General features: G+C 56.6%; 1 protein-coding gene across 1 annotated transcript; it reads right to left on the reverse strand.

Annotated features, from left to right (window-relative positions):
• Window positions 1-594: 594 nt before the first annotated feature.
• On the reverse strand, window positions 595-15,021 carry LOC130876087 (guanine nucleotide-binding protein subunit alpha-11). The gene is made up of 7 exons (XM_057772516.1): window positions 14,642-15,021; window positions 4,449-4,633; window positions 2,974-3,128; window positions 2,231-2,359; window positions 1,347-1,476; window positions 1,117-1,270; window positions 595-1,037 (listed from the first exon to the last, which is right to left on the reverse strand). Exons 1-7 carry the CDS (start codon window positions 14,775-14,777, stop codon window positions 847-849), a joined length of 1,080 nt encoding a protein of 359 aa, XP_057628499.1. The 5' UTR covers window positions 14,778-15,021; the 3' UTR covers window positions 595-846.
• Between the last annotated feature and the right edge of the window lie 9,571 nt (window positions 15,022-24,592).

Genomic DNA, 24,592 nt, shown 5'->3' on the forward strand with positions numbered 1-24,592 from the left:
GACGGACCTGAGAATATTCGGAAGAGGCCCCTGTGCACCCGCTGTCACGGAGCCACACAGGAGGCACCTCCAGCTGCCCAGCGCCTCCACTGCCCAGCTACACACAGCCCCTTGGGGTCCCCAGGATCTTTGCTGGCCAGGCCATTGGGAAGCAGATCTCAGGGACTCAATGTCCCTGAAGGCTCTGCAGCAGGCCTGGCCCTGTCTGAGGCAGGGGGACACACAGAAGTGACGGCCACTCAGAGCAGGGGACCTGCAGTGTGTCACCCGCCCTGCCAAGACAGAGTGCAGGAGAGAATTTCTCTTTTCTTCAAAAATAAAAACAAAACAAAAAACGGTTAGGCACTTCCCAGGGTGGGCACGGGGGCCGCCCACCCCCACTTCTTGGAGTCTGGGGAGCAGATGGTGCAGGTTGTGAGTATACATGGGATATCAATAACTTAGAAAAGGGAGACTCTGTGGTCCCCAAACCTCCAGCCTTCCTGGAGGACTCGAACTCAGGACCATGGGCTTGGGCTGCAGTGTCCCTGACCTTGATCACCTTGTAGCCGTAGGGGACTCTTTGGGAGGGCCCACTGCTGCTCATCATGTGTTTCTCTCTCTCTCTCTCTCTCTCTCTCTCTCTCTCTCTCTCTCTCTCTCTCTCTCTCTCTCTCTCCCTAGGGGAAAAAAAAAAACTCAAGCCACAAGGAGTCAAGGCCAGAAAGAGGCTACCCCTGCCCTGGAAGATCGGTGACAGGGACAGGAAGTGAGAGGGAAAAGAGACCCCAGCCCCGGTGCGCCCTGGCCCGTGGTTTGGGTCACGGGATGCGGAGGGAGCTGGCCCTGGTGGTGGCCACGCCCTGGTCACACCAGGTTGTACTCCTTCAGGTTCAGCTGCAGGATGGTGTCCTTCACGGCGGCAAACACGAAGCGGATGTTCTCGGTGTCGGTGGCGCAGGTGAAGTGTGAGTAGATGATCTTGTCGCTGTCGGGGTTCAGGTCCACAAACATCTTCAGGATGAACTCACGTGCGGCTTGTGCGTCCCGCTGCGGCCCTGCAGGGAAATGAGCAAGGGCTGAGGTCAGTGGCAGCCAGGCCTTGGGGGGACAGTGGGGACATGGGGCAGTGCTCACCGTCGAACTCGGGGAAGTAGTCAACCAGGTGTGAGTGCAGGATCTTGTCTTCTAGAAGGTCCTTCTTGTTGAGGAAGAGGATGACGGACGAGTTCTGGAACCAGGGGTAAGTGATGATGGTACGGAACAGCGCCTTGCTCTCTTCCATGCGGTTCTGTGGGCCGCACACACGGTGAGCAAGCTACCCGTACCTGGCCCCTCCTGGCCCCCAGGAGTGTCCCCAGTGTCACCTCGTTGTCTGACTCCACCAGGACCTGGTCATACTCGCTCAGGGCCACCAAGAACATGATGGACGTCACGTTCTCGAAGCAATGGATCCACTTCCTGCGTTCTGACCTCTGCCCGCCCACGTCCACCATCCTAAAGGGAGACCACATGACAACTCAGCTCCTGAGTGCTGCCTGCAGCCCACGCCCGTTCCTGAAGGACGACCAGGCAGGCGTCCTTGTAGATGTTCAAGTCCCTTACACGGATGGGGCAGTTTTTACCCAGAACCTGGGTAACTTTTGGACCTGAATCCCCTCTATATGGCTCAGAACCACATAGCCCTCACAAGCTGGGCGGACATCCTTTCCCTGCATTTGTGCTGGTGGCTCTGGCCTAACTCAAGGAGGGTGACAGCCTCTACCCCATGGACTTTACCTGCTGGTGGTATGGGAAACACAGGGTTACCCATCTGGCCACACCTGGCCATGCAGTCCCCATTGGAGTGGCCGTGGCAGTCTAAGATGGACACCTGGCTGCAGGGGCATGTGCCTAGGAGGGGCCGCCACAGGGAAGGAAGGACATGGTGTACTCATGCACTGGGAAGGCCTTAGACGGGAACACATCTCTGCCCTGATGTCATGGCACCGTCGGGGGTTGTACAAAAGGCAGGAGAGGCAGAGATGGCACAACATGCCTGCAGGTCAAGGGAGATGACTGGGCCAACTGCCACCTAACCCATCCTGACCTCGTTGTGAACCCTGCTGACGGTGGCCCTCCTGAGTCTGTGGGTGCACAGGCTCACTGGGGTCCCAGGGAGGGGTCCTGCCAGGCTCTCCAAGCAGGGGCTGCCTCAGGGCCTTCTTATACGCCCGCCAGCCCATACGCCTCACGGCACCCTGGCTGTCACCTGAAGATGATGTTTTCCAGGTCGAACGGGTACTCGATGATGCCCGTGGTGGGCACGCGCACCCGCAGCACATCCTGTTGGGTGGGCAGGTAGCCCACAGTGGCGATGCGGTCCACATCCGTCAAGTAGCTGCAGTGGAGGGGTATGTGCTCAGGAGCTGCTGCGGACAGTGGCACAGATCCCATACCCACAAGAGACAGGGACTTGGTACTGTGTGGCACAAACTGGGGACTGGAGGGGCCAGCGGACATGGGTCTAGGGACACAAGTGTCCCAAACAGAAAATGACCCCAGGACAGATGGAACGGGGCCCACAGCACAGGGGACACCTCATAAAGCTCAACTCAGGGTCAGAGTGGTTGTGGGCTTAGAACAGGCAAGCCAGTCAGGGACAGCCGCTGGTGACACGCACTGCTGACCTGGGAACCCGTGTGACTCTCCTGAGCTGCGACAGCCCCTAAACATGCTCAGTCAGCCAGGGCCGAGCCTCCTCCCAGAGAAGCTATGGGGACTGGGGAGAGGCTGCAAGGAGGGTGGCCTGCTGGGCCTGCTGAGAGGCCTGAGCGTGAGGAGGGTCAGTGGGGGTTGGGCCAGCCTTAAACTGTGTGCTCCCACAGATCTGGACGGCGGTGCAGAGAGCTGGCCAACCCTGTGGGCAATGAGGCTACGGACAGGCCACATGAGCCACCCCCATCCTATGGCCCCTGGGGCCTTGCGTTAGCCATGCATGCCAGCCCCACTCACTACTTAGCCGAGTCGGACAGCTGGAACTCCCGCCTGCGATCGTAACACTCCTGGACGCCAGGGTCACTCCACAGTGTCTTGATGGCATTCACGTACTGGTGCTCGAAGGTGGTGACTTTCTCTACATCCACCTCCCGGATCAGGAGTGCATTGGCCTGACGGAGGGAGGGCAGGCCATGAACTCTGGGGGGCCCTGGCCAAGCAGGGAGCCTGCAGAGTTGGCAGAGCAGTTAGGGGAGCCGCAGCTAGGGTTCACAAGGCTTAGGCCTCCTGGAGGCAACAGACCCAGCAAACCCAGCAGCAACCGAGGCAAGCGCCTCATAACCCGTGTTTCCTGGCCATGCCAACTAAGCTGTGATCCACTGTGTGGGTGGAGGCAAGGACTGGGGGAGTCGAGGGTGAATCTGCGTTTCCCTTTCTGCAGGTCTTTGTTTTCTGAAACAAGGTCACGTGATCCAGGCTGACCTTGAACTCATCCTGGCACTCTAGAATGGCAGATGAGTATACCCTGAACCTGCTCCTGGGAAGTCCAGAAAGGGAACTTCAGACTGGGGCTGCACCCTTCTTTGTGAGCTACTAAGAGGTGGCCCCTTCCACAGCCCCAGGCCAAAGGAGCCAGTGAATCACACAACACCAGCACCCAAGGGCCTGACTGTGTGTGAATCATACTCTTCCCAAGCTGGCTCTACACTGATCACATAGCACCTACCAGGCTGCCTGGGCCTCACTCAATCCTGGGGGGGAAGCATCTGCCCATCTGCCTGTCCTTAAGTGGGAGGAATCCCAAACCATGACAGTGACTGCCCTGACCTTCGGGTAGGGTAGGGAAGCTTCCAGAACCTGCCCCCATTGCCTTGTTTGTGGAAAGAGCCAGAAAGGAGAGCTCACCCACAGCACTGGGCTACGGTGCCCTCCCTGCCCTAGAGAGCCTGGACAACCATAGTCAAGAGGCTGTAGAGACACCGGCATCAGGCAGGCTGAGACCCAAGGTGCCCCCACATATCCAGAGCCACAGGACCCTAACTAGACGCCAGGGGCTCTGCAGGTCCCCATGATCTGACTCGAGGTTCTTCCGACAATACCTGGCAAAGGGCAGAGGCAGAGGGATGGCAAGCTGCAGACCGACTGAACTACTAAGGAAGACCTTGTTTCTAAAGCACCAGGGTTGGGGGCCTGGCTCAGTGTAACTTCAGACCCAACAGGCTCCACCCAATTTCAAGACAAAATAAGCCGGGCGGTGGCTCACACTTTCTGGTACTCAGGAGGCAAACAGGTGGATCTCTGAGTTTGTGGCCAGTCTGGTCTACAGAGTAAGTTCCAGGACAGCCAGGGATACAGAGAAACCCTGAATGGGGGGGGGGAGTCCAGAGGGCATCGGTGGCCAGGTAGTCAGGTAGGTGGGATGACAGCCTGACCAGCCCCCATTTCCTAGGCCCTGCCCCTCCAGGCCCCGCCCCTCCAGGCCCCGCCCTCACCTTGTTCTGCTCGTACTTGTAGAGGATCTTGAGCGTCTCCATGGCGCGCACCATGGCCTGCATGGCGGTGAAGATGTTCTGGTACACCAGTTTGGTGAAGCCACGCTTGTCCTCCTCCGAGTAGCCGGCCCCGTGAATGATACGCATCTGCTTGATGAAGGTGCTCTTCCCGCTCTCCCCAGTGCCTGCAGATGGCATTCCTCACTGCATGCTCGCGAGTTCCAAGCCCCGCCCACTTGCCCTCCAGATGTTCTCCCAATCCCAAGGGGTCATGCTCCCACCTGAGAGCACCAGGCACTCCCTCAGGAGCACAGGATGCCTGTCACCAGCTGCTCATGCCCGGGCCCTTCCATGGCCTAAGACCCAGCGGCACCTGGGGCCTCACCACCAGCCCCCACCAGCCCCCACCAGCCCCCACCAGCCCCCCCGAGGTCAGGGTTAATCCCCACTGACCCCCTGCAGCCAACGAGCAAGGCTCACACATGGTCAGCACCGGGGGTGCTCACTTGGTCACCACAACCCTGCTCTCAGCATGGACCCCACCCATACCTCCTACACCTGAAGGTGTGCTGGACGCTTGGCCCCTGCAGGAAACGCCCAGGGCTGGCCTCAAGAAGGCTGCTGGCCTCAGGCAGAGGCCCTGGGGACAGCTGCTGTGCAGCTGCAGAGTGGGCAGTGGCTCCCTGCCCGCTGCTCTGAAGCTGTTCTCTCTAGACCGCATATGCTGGTCCCAAATGTTAGGGACTTGTGCTGCAGCTGTCCCGGCCCTCTGGTAGGGGTGTCTGCAGACACGATCGCTCCTCAGATACTTCATCTAGAGCTCAACCCCCCAAAATCAACAACACCCTCTCCAGGCCAGCCAGGGCCGCACTGTGTGAAGGACAGGATATTATCAACTCTTTGGCATGTATGGTGTACGTGTATGTTTACACACTCACACCTGTATGCACAGCTGCGCCAGCACACGTATGAGCGTGCATGCAAAGGTCATGGCAGACACATGCATTAGGTCCTGGATGGGAAGGAAGCTAAAGGGAAAGATAACAGGAGGCAGAGAGCTGTGCTGGTACAATGAAGCTGTGTCAGCACGAGGACCAACACCGGGTACCCAAACCCACGAGACGCCTGGAGGTGAGGGTGTTCCATCCACCTGTAACCTCAGTGCTTGGAGTGCAGGTGTCCCTGGTAAACTAGCCTGAGCTCAAGTGGGGCTGGCTCGGTGAAGTACAGGAGTGATGGAGGAAGACACTTGGCATTACCCTCTGGCCTCCACATTCATATGCACACGTGCGCCTGTGGGGACACATATGCAGTGAAGCTCACACCCATGCCAAGTAAATTAGAGGTGTAAAATAGGCATAGGGCTGTGGCTCACAGAGCTCCCATAGAACCTCCCAGTGAGGGCTGGGGGCGTGGTCATGGTGGAGCCGCGCCTAGAATCCCCCAGTGAGGGGCTGGTGTTGGAGTGGGCCTGTGTGAGGTCCTGAGCTTCACCCCTAACACTAAATACATACAAAAAACTACTGTGAACCCACAGCCCAATGGTTCTCAACCTGTGGGCCACGACCCTTTTAAGGGTCAAACGGCCCTTTTACAGGGGTCACCTAAGACGAACAGAAAACACAGATATTTACATTATGATCAATGACAGTAGCAAAATTATGAAATGGCAACAAAGTAATCTTCTGATTGGGGTCCTCACAGCATGAGGACTGTGTTTAAAGGGTCACGGCATCAGGAAGGCCTCAGGAAGGTACATCAGCAGCTGTGTGAGAGCTCTCACCCAGGCAGGAACAGTGCAGGGCAAATGGCTCAGTGGAAAGGCCCTGCCCCGCCCACAGCGAATGATGGACATGACGGGAGAAAGACACTCACATCCAGGGCACAGATGCTGTCGAGTACACTGGGTTTAATCAAAGGATCACAAGAGCATATCAGGGACTTGGGAGGTGGTGGCGCACACCTTTAAGTCCAGCGGTCAGGAGGCAGAGACAGAAGGTCTCTGAGTTCCAGGCCAGTCTGGACAGCATCACGACCTCAGCTGGCACCGGTCCCTCTAGAGCTCTCCAGGAACACAGTGAATGCCCACTTGTTCATGCATTCCCTGCAGAGACTCCCAGGCTGTCACACATGCGCACACACACGCACACGGATATGTGGACTCCTGCTTTTGGGCAGGGAAAACTGCAGCGCAGCCCAGGCTGGCTGCATGAAGTCCCTACCACAAACTGAGCCAGTGACAGTCTTCAACAGAGGGAAAGCAAGGGGGCAAGCTGCGAGGGACCATGTGGAAGACAGAGTATTCCCACGACATGGAACCCCTTAGACTCTGTCCCTTCTGGAGTTGCAGATTCTAAACATTAAGTCCCAAGGCTTGGCTGGGTGGTGGCGCACGCCTTTAATCCCAGCACTTGGGAGGCAGAGGCAGGAGGATCTCTGTCAGTTCGAGGCCAGCCTGGTCTACAGTGTGAGTTTCAGGATAGCCAGGGCTACACAGAGAAACCCTGTCTTGAAATCCACCCCCCCAAAAAAGCAAAAAACCCAAGGCTCAACAGACAACTTGCTGTTCTTGTGGAGGACCTGAGTTGGGTTTCCAACACCCACCACACTCAGCTCTACCCCCAGCTCTTGGGATCTGTCTCCCTCTTGTGTCCACCACAGGTACTGCACACATGTGAAAAAATTACAACTTTTTCTGCTCTTAGGACTCAGGCCCACAGAAACACAGGGGTGTCCCATCGCCTTCATCACTGTGCCCTTGCCAGCAACCAGCAGGTCCCAGTGTCCTGCCCTGGGCCCACTGAGCTTGGCCTAACACATTGCCCAAGGAGGCCACATGCAAGCAGGCAGCTGCCAAAAGATGACAAGCCACCATACTGGGTGGAAAAGGGCCACTGTAATGATGGGCCCAGACAAAAGAGGGCCACCACAAAAACCCAAATCCAGCAGGAACTCAGGCTGCTGGGCAGCAAGCTAAGCCTGGCTGGGTCCAAGCTTCAGCCCACCCTGTGGACTTGGCTACAAAGTAACAGCATGTGCCAGGGTCAAGGGCGCAGCTGGGGCCAGTACCCGGGCAGAGCCACTCCGCTGTGTGGCTTCACTAGTGGCAATGTCTCTGGGAGCCAGCTTCACCACTGTCATGTTCTGTCACCCCACATCCAAGAGCGGGGTACAGGCTCAGGATCCCCCATGCAGCAGACCCAAGTCATACTTGGGACCACACACAACAGCCAGTGTCCATGGTCATGGACAGGGGGTGGCATTAAGGAGTACTGGGGGTGGTACCCCTCCCCCTAGCTCAGAGTCAGCTCCCATGCCTTCCTGCCCAGGGCAGAGTCAGGTTCACCTGAGGACTAGCAGCAGGTGTGAGACCTGGACAAACAGATCACAAAGCAAGGGCAGAGGAATGCCCGGTTGGTGCCTTTCCCTGGGGAAGCTGTATGTGGTGTCAGTGAGGGTTCTGACACCGCTCATCTCTGCTTCCAACCTCTGAGCCCACAGACAACAGCACTTTTTACACACGTCCAGAAAACACCAGGATAAAGCCATTGAATTCATACAGCCTGTGGTCCTCAGCCGGCTCGTGCTGGGGTGGTTTGATACTGGGGGTCCCCAGGCATCCTGCTGCCCTTGTTGACACCAGGTCTGCTGTATCCATCTGAAGACTAAGGTACCCACAGAGCAGGACACGGACTGCAGCTGGCAGACCACACAGCGTGCACCCAGCAGAGCTCAGAAAGACTGGCCACAGCCAGACCTGTTCAAACAGGCCACTCAGACCTCCCCAGTGGGAAGAGAAGAGATGGAGGGACTGAGCCTCTACCGTGGGAGAGGCAGGAAAAGGGAGAATATGCTGTAAGGCAGGGACAGACAGATAAAGGATGAAGGGATGGATGGGTGGAAGGGTGGAAGAATGGGGTTGGAGCATGCAGACACTGGCTGTGGTACCCATCCCCTGGCACACTGTTCACATATGTTCACAGTCTCAGCATCAGAGTCAGCTCACAGAGGCTGCCAGCTGGGTGTTGGCGCCAAAGACTGAGGTGGGAAGAGGAGGCAGGAATGCCCCTCACATCCTGGGTGATGCTGGAACATGCGGAGCCACATGTTTTTCATCTCTCCATGGAGGCCCTCAGTTACCCAGTGAGTCAACCTGGAGTCAGGTGAGGAAGTGCAGCCCCATGCAAGCTACAGCAGCACCCACAGGCTCAGGTCCCGCCCACAGGCTCAGCAGGGACCTATCACTGAGACCTACTTGAGGGAACTGAGTCACAGAACAGTTAAGTGGCCTGATGTCACACGGTCCCTGCATGACAGGCCCGAACACAGCTGCATGTTGTGGCTTTAAGGCTTGGTTCCTGTCCTGTCTCATGACAGTGCCCTGGGTAGTGAAAATCACAGCTGGAAGGGTGACGCCTGCCACCAATAGTTGCGGGCCACATGCACCAGTCTCTGAACTCGCTGCTGGGATCTTATCTCTGGGCTGGTGGCAAAGTCTCCCATGGGCCCCAGTGTGTGGGCACCGATGGCCTCAGAGGGTCATAGGCCACACCAGTGGCCGATAGTGAAGGCTCAGGTTCTCTACTGCACAGCAGCCCAGACTGAGCACCCCCACAACCTACAGGCACCACTCTTGGGCATACCCCCTGCCCTGGGGCTCCACACGTCCCCAGGCACTAGTACCAGGTCCGGCGACCACAGTGGACACTTGCTGACAGCAGCTGTCTTCACCACACGGTGGAAGGCTTTCCTCACTTGGTTTCCTTTCCTCAGACAGGGTCTCACTATGTAGCCCAGGCTGGCCTAGAACTCACAGATCTGCCGGCAATGGCCTCTTTAGTGGCTGGATCAAAGGCATGCCTCGCACCCAGGGAGTCTAAAGGTATGGCCTCCCAGCTTTACACCTCTGGAGGGAATGCATGGAACAGCAAACCTGCACTGTGCGCTGGGAGCGTGAAACCAGCCTGGGCTACAGAATGGTCAGGGCTGTGGCTACAGCTGAGTGGTGGAGTACCTATTGGGCACACGTGAGGCCCCAGGTCCTATCCCCAGCACCCACAAACCAAGCTCACCAGCATTTGTTCCTCCTAGGTGGAAGCAGGAAGAACAGAGATTCAAGGTCACTACCAGCTACTTAGTGAGTGTGAGGAGAGCCTGGGCTCTGAGACAGAAAGTCAAACCCTATTCACGTGGGCTAGGCACAAAGAATGCACAGGCAGGGCTGGGTCCCCAGCCCCTCCAGGGCTTCCCTGCAAATACCTCATGATGCCCATCAGCCTCCTGTCTCCAAACAGGGCCAAGCCAGTGACCCTGTGTCCACCACATGGCCCTTCAGGACACCCTGTGGGCTCAAACTTCAGTACTCTGGCAAAGGGGCAGAGTTGGACTGCCCAGTTCGCCAGCTGTCACATCCTCATGTGACAACGTTATTTGAGGGGAGGGGACACACCAGGAAGTCCAGACCCTGCCCCTGTCCCTGGCAGCCACAGCGACACTGGAACGGCCTGTGCTCAGAGCTGTCAACTGTGGACAGGTCCAAGGCAGGGGCCCACCGCTGACCGTGTGGAGCCTCTGAGGATGGCCATGATGCAACAGCACGGTGTTCCCCAGAGTGACCACATCCTGTCACACAGCCACCCTCGGACCTTGTGGTGACCCAGAAGCCGGGGTGCTCAGTCCCCTGCAGAGGTGGGTATGGGGCCAGCAGTGCACCAGCCTGGGTGTGCAGAATGCAGACAAAACCTACACCTAGCAGCTTGGCTCTCTGAGCACCGCAGATCCTGGGGACACTGCTGTGGGTGTACCTGGGTCCCCAGGCAGTCGCTAAGGACACACAACTGTGCAGGGGACACGGCAGTAAGTGCCACGCTGCCTCATACTGAATCCCACAGCACTTCCTACCACCAGGGACAATGCTCCCACTTGATAGATGAGGAAACTGAGGCCAGGATACCCAAAGAAAACTCGTGGTCTCAACCCAAGGCACACCCCCACATGGGGCAGCTTGAAGGACCAGAGGGGGGACTGCCCAGGGTGTCCCCTGTGCACCCTGAATAGCTGGTTCCAATGACCAAGGGGTCCACTCCATAGGAACAGCAAAGCCCACGGGTGTGGGTGTCATGTACGAAGCAGAGGACACAGCATGGAAACAGTGGTAACCTGGACAGCGTGCTGCTCCTGGACCCCATCCCAGAGGCACGTTGAAGACATGTGTGGCCGTCACACTGGGGAGCTCCGGGCACAGTGAGTGGAAGCAGGAATTGCTATCCAGTGCCCTGCAGGGACTGGGGTGCCCCACAGGGAACAGTCAGGTACAGTGACCCTGCCACCCAAGTTGGGGAGATCGTCTCTAATAGAGGAACCAAGGAAACAGGGAAAAAGTCCGAACAATGACAAACAGCTGTGATCAGCAGTAGCTGGATGCGGTGCCCCTCAGCTCCCAACCCGCCTAGCCCCAGGGAAACTGAGGCACAGACCTGCACACACGGCTACACAGTGAACAGTGAAGCCCACCCTGCACACACTAGACCTTCTCCATGCTAGACCACTGCCTGGGGTCCAGAGAGATTGCAGTCCAGCTCCTGTAGACACCTCAACTCTGCTCTGAGCCTTGGTGACTGTGGGAGGCAGCTATACCTGAACCCAGAAGTCTCCAGCAGAGCAGCACACATCCCCAGCCTGCTGTCCCTACAATGTCCTCCTGGGGACATAAAGAATCTCTGAAGACACCAGTCAGCGGGTGACAGAGTGAACAACTGGTCCAAGGGCTGAGCTACCTCGTTCTGCATTCACCATGCTCCCGGGGCCACAGCCTGTCCCCAGCAGGGCCATCAGTGCTGTGGTCCTAGCTGGAGCAGGTGGCCTGAGTAGAGAGGCAAGCTGTGCTTCCCACAGGCAGCGGGCCGCAGCGCAGGCTGCTGCAGACGTCTTAGGGAACTGTTGGCACAGGGCTGAGGGGGCCACCACTGCCCTGGTCACCTCTGACTCAGGATAGGTCTCATCACAAAGTGGGGACACCTTAGAGATACAACCTGTCCCCTCTTCTGGAGACAGGGTCTCATGCAGCTCGGGCTAGTCTCAAACTCCCTATGTAACCTAAGAGGACCCTGAACTCCTGATGTGTCCTCACCTCCCAGGCCTGTGCCCCAACATCTGCTCTGTGTGGTGCAGGGGATGGAGTGTGTCTTGTGTGTCTTGCTGGGAATAAGTTCAAGGACCCCAGGGGGAGGGGCGGCACATCCTGGCCTCCTGAGGAGTGGCCTGAAGCCACCAGGATCTTGGGACAGAAGCAGCAAGTAGGGAGCCAGCTGAGGCCTCCTTCCCAGGGCGAGAGGCCAGCCCAGCCCTTGGGCCACCCCCGCCGGATCCCTGGCCTTTGGCCGCCCAGCCCGCGGCTCAGGACAGGAAGCTGGGAGCCAACCGCCTGCTTTATTTAGAAAGCTGGGCCCAGCCCTGCCCAGCCTCAGGGACAGGGATTTCCAAGCGAGACCTCTGGGTGGCTGGCTCCCCAGTGGCAAGACTGCTCTGTCCCAGCCTGGAGTCACACAGGGAGGCAGAGGCCCCAAGGCTCAGCAGTCTGAGGACCATGGGGACCTCAGAACAGTGGTGACATGAGTGGAAATGGATGCCTTGCTTGCTAGAAGGGCCTCTCCGGTTAGTCCCGTGTGCATCACTGGTCACCACAAGAACCACCTGGAGTGCCACAGGAAAAGCCGGGAGTGTGGCACCCGGCAATGGGAGGCGTGCACAGTCAGCCCTGTGTGGCTTCACTTCTGAGAACTTGCTCTGGTCACCAGTCAGTTTTGCAAGTTGTTATTTTACACCAGACACCACCATGTGTGACTGAGCAGGGGTTCTAGCCCGGGACACTGAGTGATATACAGGGGTGCGTCTCACTACTCTGCAGCACCCAGGATGCCCACCGCAAGGACAAGACGGGACACGGGGCTGAACCTTTCTGCCTGGCTGAACAATCTCCCCAGGCCACATGTGAGCCGGCAGGGTGTGACAGGACACACCAGCGAACAAACCATTCCCAGACCATTCCCCACAGGTGCACGGGCAGTGTGAGGGCGGCGGCTTCAAGCCTGGGGGATAAGGCCAGAATCCAGTACAGAGGTGGGGATCCTGCCTGCTCTGGAGCCACAGGTCCCCCTGCAGACAGCCGTTGTGGGATGAGGGACAGTGTCATGAGCGCGATGCGTGCAGGAGAGTAGAGCAGGTTCCAAAGCAGACTCCCCGCCCTGCTCACAGAAACCCCTCCAATGGCTGGGACCAAAGGCTGTTAGGATGGTCACTTTTCTGAGCTCCCAGAGCCAAGGTCAAGGCCACCTCCTCTGGGAAGCCCTCCCAGCAAGGCACTGAGCAATGCCAAATGCTCATGCGTGTCCTACTCAAGAACACTGTCCCTCTTCTACTCCGTCTCTGTGCAGCAGCCCCCAGACGCTTCTGTGGAAAGGGTGTGAGGGCACAGGGGACACCAAGAACAAGTTTGTAGGATGGAGGGGTTGTACCACGTGCAGGTCAACGTGGAGCCCCTCAGCTGCCGGCCAGTTCGGCCAGGCCAGAGCACAGGAGCAGGGAGCACCCCTGAATCTGAGGGGACTTCAAGGCCAGCGCTGGGGAAAGGACAGAGCTGGGATGACACACCACTGGGCTCGGTCACCTGATGTCATCCTTATGAAGCAGCTTACTGTCCCCAAGAGAAAGTTGACCCTCTGCAGAGGTTAGCTAGAGCCACACTATAACCCCCAAATGGCTACCACGGAGCCACTGTTGTTCGCCCTGGGCCTGTCCTCTCCTTACCCCTCCCTTCCTGGAAGGCAGCTTTGAGGGAATTCCAACATGCTGGGGGAAGTAACTGAGGCTCCTCTACCCTAGAGCACACAGGCCACAGCAACAGGAGACAGTGCCCCTACCTGTCGCCTCCCATGTAAGAATGCCAGTCCCATTGCTCCCACCCTCCTAGTCTAAGGCTCCAGACAGTCCCTTCCTCAGGTTCTCCAAGGCCACCTCTTGCCCTGGGCCTCAGTTCCTAGACTGAGGCTTGGCTCACCAAGGAGCTGGGAGGGGTGGTGGGGCTCCCCAGTCTGTCTGTTTTGTAAACCTCCATAGGGCCCAGGCCACCTTGCCCTCATTTGGGGCTCTTATTTGGGGTAACAACAAGGGAACAGCTGGACCTGGGCTCCCTGGCTCCCAGCAACAGGTGGGCCTCGAAGAGTGAGCAGTGTCCCAGTGAGCAGGAGACACTCACTGAGCTTCTCTGGGGTGGACGGCGTGAGGAGAGGACAAGACTGGACCCTAGAGGGACCGGCAGGGAGGCTGCAAGGCTGACTGTTGGGACAACCCACCAGGTTCGGGTGAACAGAAGCCCAAAGGAGAGCCACCCACTCTCCTGCACCCAGCTCCAATGTGGAGGAATTCAGAGATCTACAGAACAGGGAGGGAGGCAGGGGAGTAGCCATGAAAAGAACCAGCCTAGAGCAAAGCAGGACTTTTGGGTGTCTAGTCCTTGGAGGCAGAGAAGAGGGTGCAACCAAGTGGGAACTATCCTGGGGAATCTGGAAGCCCAAGGGGTGTCATGAGGGCAGGGCAGCCTACAGCGTTCACCCTGAGGATATGTGGGGAGAGGGGAGAGCAGACCGGTGCAGCAGGGCCAGAGGCCAGCCAGCGCCTTGCAAAAATTCTCAGGAGAGAGAGAAAGCAAGTCCCCAAGTGTGCTGAGGACCGACGTGGCCAGGAGATGCAGAAACCTGCCTCCTCGGATATCAGAGGCAGGAGGCTGACCCCGAAGGAATCTAAAGTCTGAGCAACAGGCAGGCTGGCCACAAAGGGTCGCAGAGGCTGAGCCCCGGGGACGGCACGGCGGAGACTGGCCACCGCAGGCCCAGGCCACCTGCACAGCACAGGGTGCAGCAATCCCGGAAGGGCTGACCGCTGCGGGGCAGCGCTGACCAGTTGCTCCGGGGACACCCGGGGTGGCCCGGCCGGCCTTGGGCAGCGGGCCGGGGTCGACGGGGGGGAGGGTGGTCGCGTGGGGCTGTCACCTAGCGCTGCTGGCGCTGCAGGGTCGCCCGAAACTGAGACCCCGGCGGGCGCCCTGCGCGCGCGGGGACCCCCGGCAGGGCCCGGATGCCCCGGTCGCCCACCCGGCCCCCGTGACAGAGGTCCCACGGCACGGGGACGCGGCTCACCGAGCAGCAGCAGCTTGAGCTCGCGCCGGGCATCGCGCTTGTCCCGCCGCAGTTGCTTCTCGATCTCCGCGTTGATGCGCTTCGACTCCTTCACCTCGTCGCTCAGGCAACACGCCATCATGGACTCCAGAGTCATCGTCGCGGTCCCCCGGCCGCCGCCGGCCCGGCCCTGCCTCGTCCCCGTCCCTCAAGGCCCGGCCCGGCCCCAGAGGTGCGTCCGCCGTCCGCGCCGCGCAGCGCAGCCGCCACCGCCGCCACCCGCAGCCGCCGCCACCGAGCGCCGGCGCCCGACGACCTGAAGGCTGCCACGGGCCCCGCGACGGGCAGGCGGCGCGGCCAATGGGAGGGGCCGCACGGCTGCGCGCGCGCCGCAGGGACGGGGCTGGAGAACCGGCCGGGGGCGGGGCCTCGCCGCTCGGGGGCGGGGTCTGGACGGTGCGGCGCAGGCGCGCGTGCGGGTGCGCCGACGTGGGAAGGAGCGGAGCACTCGGCCGCTGGGCGCGAGCGCCGAGGATTGTGGGAATGGGGAAGACTGGCCAGCCCGAGCTCCGTTCCTCTCGGGAAGGGGCTTTACGAGGATCCTCTAGAAAGGCCCTGCTCGGCCTCACTCGGCTACGCTCGGCTGCGCTCGGCTCCTCTCGGCTCGGGGAGGTGCGGCTCGGCCGTGCTCGGCTCCTGTCCCGAGCGCGGGGCCGGGAACAGAGATCGAAGTTCGAAACCGGCTTGAGCGCCCGCCGCGGCCATCGCTGCCTGAGGATGTGCGGAAATGCTCCGGCCTGGCTCGCCTGCCCACTCTTTTTTTTTTTTTTTTTTTTGGTTTTTCGAGACAGGGTTTCTCTGTGGCTTTGGAGCCTGTCCTGGAACTAGCTCTGTAGACCAGGCTGGTCTCGAACTCACAGAGATCCGCCTGCCTCTGTCTCCCGAGTGCTGGGATTAAAGGCGTGCGCCACCATCGCCCGGCTTCGCCTGCCCACTCTTAAGCAGGCCTACTGTGTGCGGGTCAGAAATGCATACCCGGATGGGCGGTGGTGGCGCACAATTTTAATCCCAGCACTCGGGAGGCGGAGGCAGGAGGATCTCTGTGAGTTCAAGGCCAGCCTGGTCTAAACTAGCTAGTTCCGGAACAGGCTTCAAAGGTACAGAGAAACCCTGCCTCGAAAAAAACAAAAACAGCCGGGTGGTGGTGGCGCACGCCTTTAATCCCAGCACTCGGGAGGCAGAGGCAGGCGGATCTCTATGAGTTCGAGACCAGCCTGGTCAAAGAAAAAAACAAAAACAAACAAACAAACAAAAAGACAGTACATGAGCTGAGTGTTTTTCAATATTCAACGTATGCCAAGCGTGGATGCTGTGCCTGCTGTATACCAGACCATTGGCACAGCACCTACTTCTCTACTTGGGACTGATGTATATGCATTGCCTGTATATACCAGACATTATAGAGCACTTCCCTGTCGACCCAGCATTAGCATCACCCTGCTAACTGCCAGGTGAGGTATAAGCATTAGGTCTGCCTACTGTATATCAAGCACCAACCTATGCTGCCTGGCTGGAGTGGAGCCAATTCCCTAAGCATGGACGGACTAACTCAACTCACAGACCTGGGAAGTGTTTTCTCCTTCCAGAGAGACGCGACTACACAGTCAGGGCTCAATCACTGTGTTTGGCATGTTAGTAAAAGAGACCAAGAGCTCAAAAGCCAGGTGCTCTCTGGGGTGTGGGGTTGTCCCTGGCCAGGGACACTGATCTCGGCCTTGAGATAAGGGGCCGGAGGGTCAAAGTCCCCATTTACTAGCTGACTGCGGGTGTGGGGAGATCACTCCCCGAAACTCTCTGTCGGGCCCAACCCTACCTCAGGTGTTCACAGTCCAGACAATGGGCTCCTGGTGGCCCAGGGAGGTCAAAGTAAGCCTTGCAGTTCACAGGTGCAGTGGCTCAACCTGGGCATCCCGAACGCTGGGTGACAGACATGCGCCATCAGACCCGGTCAACTTTATTTATTATTTTTCTTTATGTGCAGTAGTGTGAGGGTGTCAGGTGCCCTGGAACTGGAGTGATGGTTGTGAGCTGCCATGTGGGTGCTGGAAAGTGAACCCAGATCCTCTGGAAGAGCAACCAGGGCTCTTAACCGCTGAGCCATCTCTCCAGCACCTCACTTTTATTGTTGTGTGTATACATGGCTCCCCTTTCTTTCCTTCCTTCCCCTGCTCCCCCACAGGGTTTCTCTGTGTGGCCCTGACTGCCTTGGAACTCACTCCATAGATCAGGATAACCTCGAGTTCAGAGATCCGCCTGCCTCTGCCTCTCGAGTACTGGGATTAAAGGTGTGTGCCACCATCACCCAGCACCTTTTCTTAAACGAATTTGCCTTTATTTTATGTACACTGATGTTTTACCTGCATTCATGTCTACGTGAGGGCGTCAGGTCCCCAGAACTTGAGTCACAGGTGGTTCTGAGCCCATGTGGGTGCTGGGAACCGAACCTGGGTCCTCTGCAGGGGCAGCGGGTGTGCTAACCACTGCGCCCCAGTGATATGACCCCTCTCCCACAGGGACATATGTGGTCACCAAACCAGATACAGGCACAGGAGGTCACCCTGGGCAACACGGCAAATTAAGAAGAAGAAAAAAAAAAAAAAAAAAAACAGAGCCCGGGGCAGGGATATAGAGGGTTGAGAATGGCTTAGCAGTTAGAGCACCGGCTGCTCCTGCAGAGGACCTGGCTTCAGCTCCAGCGCCCGCATGGTTGCAACCCTGTAGCTCCAGCTCCTGGACTTCTGAGTTGGATTTCTGGCCCCTTTCTCCCCACCCCTACCCCAACTCTGCTCTGTTTGGGATTCATGAATCAGGGATCATCACTTGGGAAATTGTCTTCAAGAAAGGGTCCCAGGGGCGGAGGGGGGCTCAGCCAGTGAGAGCACTCGCTAAGGAAACATGAGGACCTGAGTTCAAATCCAGCACCCTCAGATGGCACTGAGTGACAGCCTAGCAGACACGGGTCACCAAGTGGCCAAGGACGCTGCGTGGCCTGTGCAGCCCCAGTCTCCACGTAGCTGCACTTGGGCGAGCCCATCTGCAACCATGAGAGTGCCCCACTGCGGGAGGGGTGGACACAGGGACAGACGGACTGACCTGGAACTCACAGCAATCCTCCTGCCCAAGCCTCCAGCAGGCTGGGCTGGTGAATGACCTTCCATCGCTGTGCTCGGTGCTGTGGGACCTTTTAGGAGCGGGAACCAGGCTAACTCCATGATGGTGACCCCTGAGCCCCTGTGGGTGTGGGCACCCAACACCAGTAAAGAATCCAAAAAGTTGGCATAAGAACAGACAGAAGGACCAATGGAACCGAATAGAAGACCCGGATATCAATCAACACATCTTCGAACACCTGATATTTGATAAAGAAGCAAAAAAATATCAAAAGGAAAAAAGAAAGCATATTTAACAAGTGGTGCTGGCATAACTGGTATCAACATGTAGAAGAATGAAAATAGACCCATATCTATCACCATGCACAAAACTCAAGTCCAAATCGATCAAAGACCTCAACATAAAGCCAGCCACACTGAACCTTATAGAAGAGAAAGTGGGAAGTACACTTGAACACATTGGCACAGGAGACCACTTCCTAAATATAACCCCAGCAGCACAGACACTGAGAGAAACAATTAATAAATGGGACCTCCTGAAACTGAAAAGCTTCTGTAAAGCAAAGGACACGGTCAACAAGACAAAACGACAGCCTACAGGATGGGAAAAGATCTTCACTAACCCCACATCAGACAGAGGTCTGATCTCCAAAATATACAAAGAACTCAAGAAAGTGGACACCAAAAGATCATATAACCCAATAAAAAAAATGGAGTACAGACCTAAACAGAGAACTCTCAACAGAGGAATCTAAAATGGCTGAAAGACACTTAAGGAAATGTTCAACATCCTTTGTCATCAGAGAAATGCAAATCAAAACAACTCTGCGATTCCTTCTTACACCTGTAAGAATGGCCAAGATCAAAAACACTGATGACAACTTATGCTGGAGAGGTTGTGGGGAAATGATGGAGGAAGGTCATTGGCTAATAAAGAAACTGCCTTGGCCTATTTGATTGGCCAGCCTTTAGGTGGGTGGAGTAAACAGAATAGAATGCTGGGAGGAAGAGGAAGTGAGCTCAGATGCAGGGCAGCTCCTCTCAGAGACAGCCACCATGCTCTCCTCTCCAGAGCAGATGCGATGAAGCTCCTACCCAGGATGGACGTAGGCTAGAATCTTCCCGGTAAGCGCCCCTTGGGGTGCTACACACATGAATAGAAATGGGCCAAGCAGTGTTTAAAAGAATACCGTTTGTGTGTCATTATTTTGGGGCATAAGCTAGCCAGGCAACCGGGAGCTGGGGCGGCATGAACACAGCCAGCAGCTCCCTTCAACAGGGAAAAGGGAACACTTCTGCATTTCTGGTGGGAATGCAAGCTGGTACAACCCCTTTGGATGTCAGTGTGGCGATTTCTCAGAAAATTAGGAAACAACCTTCCTCAAGACCCAGTAATACAACTTTTGGGTCTATATCCAAAGGATGCTCAATCGTGCCACAAAGACATGTGCTCAACTATGTTCATAGCAGCTTTGTTTGTCATAGCCAGAACCTGGAAACAACCTAAACGCCCCTCGACTGAAGAATGAATAAGGAAAATGTGGTACATTTACACAACGGAGTACTACACAGCAGAAAAAAAATAACGACAGCTTGAATTTAGCAGGAAAATGGATGGAACTAAAAACATTATTTTGAGTGAGGTAACCCAGACACAGAAAGACAATTATCACATGTACTCATTCATAGGTGATTTTTAAACATAAAGCAAAGAAAGCCAGCCTACAAACCACAATCCCAGAGAATTTAGACAACAGTGAGGACACTGAGACTTACATAGCTCTAATCTACATGGGAAGTAGAAAGTTGAAAAAGGCAAGATCTCCTGAGTAAATTGGGAGCATGGGGACCTTGAGGGAGGAGTGAAGTGGGAAGGGAGAGGCAGGGAGGGGAGCAGAGAAAAATGTAGCGCTCAATAAATATCATGGAAAAAAAGAGAATCCAAAAAGTACCAGGTATGGTAGCTCCGGTCTTTAATCCCAGCACTTGGGAGGCAGAGGCAGGTGGATTTCTGTCTACAAGAGCTAGTTCCAGGACAGGCTCCAAAGCTACAGAGAAACCCTGTCTTCAAAACAAAACAAAACAAAAACAAAAATAAACAAACAAAAAAACCCAAAAAACAAAATCAAACCCAGCCTGGTCTACAGAGCGAGTTGCAGGACAGCCTAGGCTGCACAGAGAAACTCTGTCTCAAAAAACCAAATAAATAAATTAATTAAATTGAAGAATTCAAAAGGTGGGGCCCTGTGGTGCATGCCTGTCATCCTAGCCCCTGGAAGGCTGAGGCAGGAGGATGACGGCTAGCTTGCAGAGCAGGAGAGACTAGGAGTCACCCTATGACCTTAATGAGCCTGGGTTTCAGATTCAAGAGCACTGGGGGCAATCGAAAGAAATGAAGACCGGAGCAAAGGCAATGGTCTGGCACCACCGGCACCTGAGGCCCCAGAGCCGAAGTCCAGGCCACTACGCTGGGACCGCCGCTCCCTCCTCCCGGCCCTGCCCTTGGACCCAGGATGGAGGGTTTATGGAACCCACGTGGGCCGGGGACAAGGCTAGGGACAAGGCCGCTCCCTGCCTCCGAGCTCAGACCAAGGTGAGGAGGCCTGGGGGAGCTCACAGGACACTGGGTGGAGATTCAGGCTTTGCACAGCCTGGAGATTGTTCCCCTCGCCCTGCGCCCTGCGCTGAGTGACACGTCCCTGCAGAGCCACCTCTGCCTCTTGTGACACGCAGAACTGTCCGCTCAGAGCCCTAGGGACGAACTCACCCTGCACTGCCTGAATTAAAACATCTTTATCCCCCCCCCACCCCCACCCCCAAGCCAGAGTTTCTCTGTGTAGGTTTGGAGCCTATCCTGCAATTTTCTTTGTAGACCAGGCTGGCCTGGAGCTCACAGAGATCCACTTGCCTCTGCCCTCCGTAAAAAATGTACTGATGTTGCTTTTAAACTTTTGTTTATTTTAATTTTATGTGCATTGGTGTTTTGCCTGCATGTGTGTCCGTGTGAAGGCGTTGGGTCCCCTAGAACTGGAGTTAGACAGGTGTGAGCTGGGGATTGAACCCTGGTCTTCTGCTTTTACCTGCTGAGCTACGTCACCAGTCCCCTTAAAAACAAAAATCTTTTTTTTTTTTTTTGGTTTTTCGAGACAGGGTTTCTCTGTGGTTTTGGAGCCTGTCCTGGAACTAGCTCTTGTAGACCAGGCTGGTCTCGAACTCACAGAGATCCGCCTGCCTCTGCCTCCCAAGTGCTGGGATTAAAGGCGTGCGCCACCACCGCCCGGCAAAAACAAAAATCTTAAAACGAGATCTTACTATGCAGCAGAGGGTGGCCTGGAACTCACAACAATCTCTGCCTCCTGTATGTCGTGGTGACAGTCCTGAGCCAGGTAGGGCTTTCCAGTCAGGACTGACATCCGGGGGCTGCCCATCTCTGAGCTGTGTGCAAGTATGTACCCCCGCTCCAGCAGAAAGAGTGATTACAGTGCCAGTCACCAGCGACATCTGCAGGAGACAGGGCCTGACCACAAAGAAGTCTCAGATTCCATCCCAAGTGCCCATGAGCACTTGGACCAGGCGTAGCACACGTTTGTCACTTGGAGGCAGACAGGTGAGGAGTAGTTGGAGGCCATCGCGATGAGTTGGGGGTCAGTCAGAGCCACATGAGACCCAGTCTCAGGAGATGAATAGCGTGATAACCTTCACCTAGGATCCCCCCCATAGTGAGGGGGCTGGGGGCGTGGTCAGGGTGGAGCCCCGCCTAGAATCCCCAGTGAGGGGCTAGGGGCGTGGTCAGGGTGGAGCCCCGCCTAGAATTCCCCTCCCCCCCAGTGAGGGACTGGGAGCGTGAACAGGGGAGGGGTCGGGTCAACCCCTCAGTGCAGACCCCAGAGTGTAGCTGTCACTGGAGGAGCTCCCGGCATGAACTGGGTGTGGAGGCGGAGACTCAGCTCAGCACCCTGCAGAGTCCAAGGTACTCCATTGTAGAGAAACTAGTGCAGTGTCTGCATCACCCAGGGGAACCCCTGCCCTAGCCTTCGGATCCAGGCTGCATTAGTCTTGAAGTTCCCTGGTGGAGCCTGAGCTCTCCAAGCCCGGAAATGACGTCACTACCCCCCCCCCGGCCTTGGGGTGAGCTGCAGCCAATTCTGGGGAGCCACCGCCCTCATGTGGAAGGTTCTAGAACTGCAGCCTTCTGAATCTGGCATTTTAGCAATTTTGATGTTAAATAAAAATTGGGTGTGGTCCTGTCCACGGGCTCCGGGTCCTTGGGTGCTGGGATATCACCCGTGTCCGCGTACCAGCTCAGTCATGGGGGAAAGGGGTCTTATGATGCTAAGCAGGGCTTTCTTTGGGAATTATGGCCTCTGGGCCCAGTGTTAGCAGTCAGTGCACCTGAGAAGCTGGCTAGTACCGGACTGAGAAGTGGGTCGGCCTCACACCCACACCCACGTCATAGATAAAGAGACAGGCCATAGAGGACAGCGATACGGTGGGACCAGGGCAAGAGGTGACCGTCCCTGCACAGGTGGACTCCTGGCCCTTGCTAGCATGCACACAGTGTGGCCATCACAAATTCTCGGCAGCTCTCTGAGGCCGGCTTCAGTTTGAATCTCGTTCTTCCCAGGAAACTGCATCCACAGAGTGCTGTATTGACCTCTCTCAGAGCCCCTCTGAGGGCTGCAGCCTCCTACTCGGAGAATGCTCACCTCCAGATTACAGAACTCACGTGCTCGCTCCCCCCGCCCCCCCCCCCCCCCCCCCGGCATTCGGGACACTGGGCCCAGGGGCGGGCGGGGCTCACCCGGCGTAAACAGGGAAGCAAAGATGCTGTCTGGCCCCTCTCCTTACCAAGCTGACTTTTTTTGTTTGTTTATTTTAGTGTTTTGAATTCTTTCATTTTTCCCCATTTCTTAGAGACAGGACTTCTCTGTGTGTAGCCTAGGTTGCCGAGGATGGCTTCCAGCTCAGGAACCCAGCTGTCTCTGCCTCCCGAGTGCTGGGATTAAATGTGTACACCAACACTGACCAGGTGAAAGATTTATTTATTTGTTTATTATTATGGGTACAGTGTTCTGCCTGCATGTATGCCTGCACACCAGAAGAGGGCACCAGATCTCATTACAGATGGCTGTGAACCACCATGTGGTTGCTGGGAATTGAACTCAGGACCTCTGGAAAGGCAGTCAGTGCTCCTAACCTCTGAGCCATCTCTCCATTCCCAGATTTATTTTTATTTCATGTGTGTGTTGGCTGCAAATGCCTGTGCATGTGTGTGTAGTACCCATGCAGGCTAGAAGGGGCCATTAGGTCCCCGGGATTGTAACCTGTGCGTGCAGTAACCTCAGAGACCAAAATGGGCCGCTGGGTCCTCAGAACCGGAGTCAAAGGCGGTTTGAGCCCCATGGTGGGTCCTCTGTAGGGGCAGCCAGTGAGCTAACCACTGAGCTTCTCTGCAGTCCCATCTACTTTATTCTGCACCCAGAGTGCAGCAAGGGCTGGCCTGGGACCCTCCCATGTTCCCCCCACCTCTGCACCTTGGAACAGCACTTGTGCCACGGTACCCAGTCACGTGTGGCCTTGAACCCGGGTCCTCCTGCAACACGGTAAGTCCTCTCCCTCCTGATCTCCCCCAGCTGCGACACTTTTGTTTTTTCAGACAGGGTCTCATGGAGTCCAGACTTCAAACTCAAATCAGTAGTCCAGGTTGGACTCCCGAGCCCTCTCCCTCGGCCTCCTGTGGGCCACCCCACAAACAGAAGCCCTGAGAGGAACATCTCGGGGACCAGGGAAGGCCAAGGGGAGTAGCCCAAGCCTCCCTGTTCTCCCAGCCTAGGTGTCCCTGCAGACACACTCAGCTTCAAAATTACACCAATGGTCCCCAGGGAGTCTGGGCAAGGCCTGAAACACCCCAGGTGACTCCCTGATCTGAGGTGTCCGCCCCAGGGGTGTGTCAGGTGCCTGACCCTGAGCAGAGAGAAATCACCGATGCAACTCCCTGCCCCTGAGGAGGCTGGGGGGAGGCTTCCGGTCCACCGCCCCCCCCACACCCACCCACTCATGGCCAGGCCCCAAGCTCCTTAATAAACCAGGTATGGTGGCTCACACCTGGCCTCCCAGCACTCTGGAGATGGAGGCAGGGGCAATGGATATTCAAGGTCAGCCTCAGCTACAGAAGGAGTTGGCGGTCATCTTGGGCTACATGAGACCCTGCGTCAAAAAGAAATTAAAAACAAAATAAAACCAAGTCGTTTGAGAGTTTGGCCCTGTCCTAGGTTTTTTTTTTTTTTGTTTGTTTGTTTGTTTGTTTTTTTTGGTTTTTCGAGACAGGGTTTCTCTGTGGCTGTCCTAGGTTTTGAAACGGGAATAAAGACAAAACGAACACATTAAATACCTAGCTGTACAGAACACCAATAGGTGGTGGGGGCAGAGGTCACAGCCACCATTGGGTGCTGGAGGAACAGGACCCCAGGGAGGCCCGCGAGGGTGCAGTCGGGCTTGTGTGTTTGTTTGCAGGCGGCAGGGCTGCTCACCCAGAGGCCAGCGCCACACCTCAGTCTGTAGGTGTCTGACATGGGGACTCACTAGCACAGTCTGGCTTCACATTCACTAAGTAGCTGAGGATGTCCAGGAATTTCTGGTGCCTCTGCCTTCCAAGAGCTGGGATGACGGGTGCCTGCCACCGCTTTACCCAGCTCCAAAAGGGAGAAAATGTAACATTAAGTCTTAAGACTACAGCCTGTCCACATACCCAGATCTGACTCGCCTGGATGACAGGAGAATTGTCCAGGGGCAGGACTGTTGA

Source organism: Chionomys nivalis, chromosome 6 (genome assembly GCF_950005125.1).
Source record: "Chionomys nivalis chromosome 6, mChiNiv1.1, whole genome shotgun sequence".
In the NCBI taxonomy this organism is placed as follows: domain Eukaryota; kingdom Metazoa; phylum Chordata; class Mammalia; order Rodentia; family Cricetidae; genus Chionomys; species Chionomys nivalis.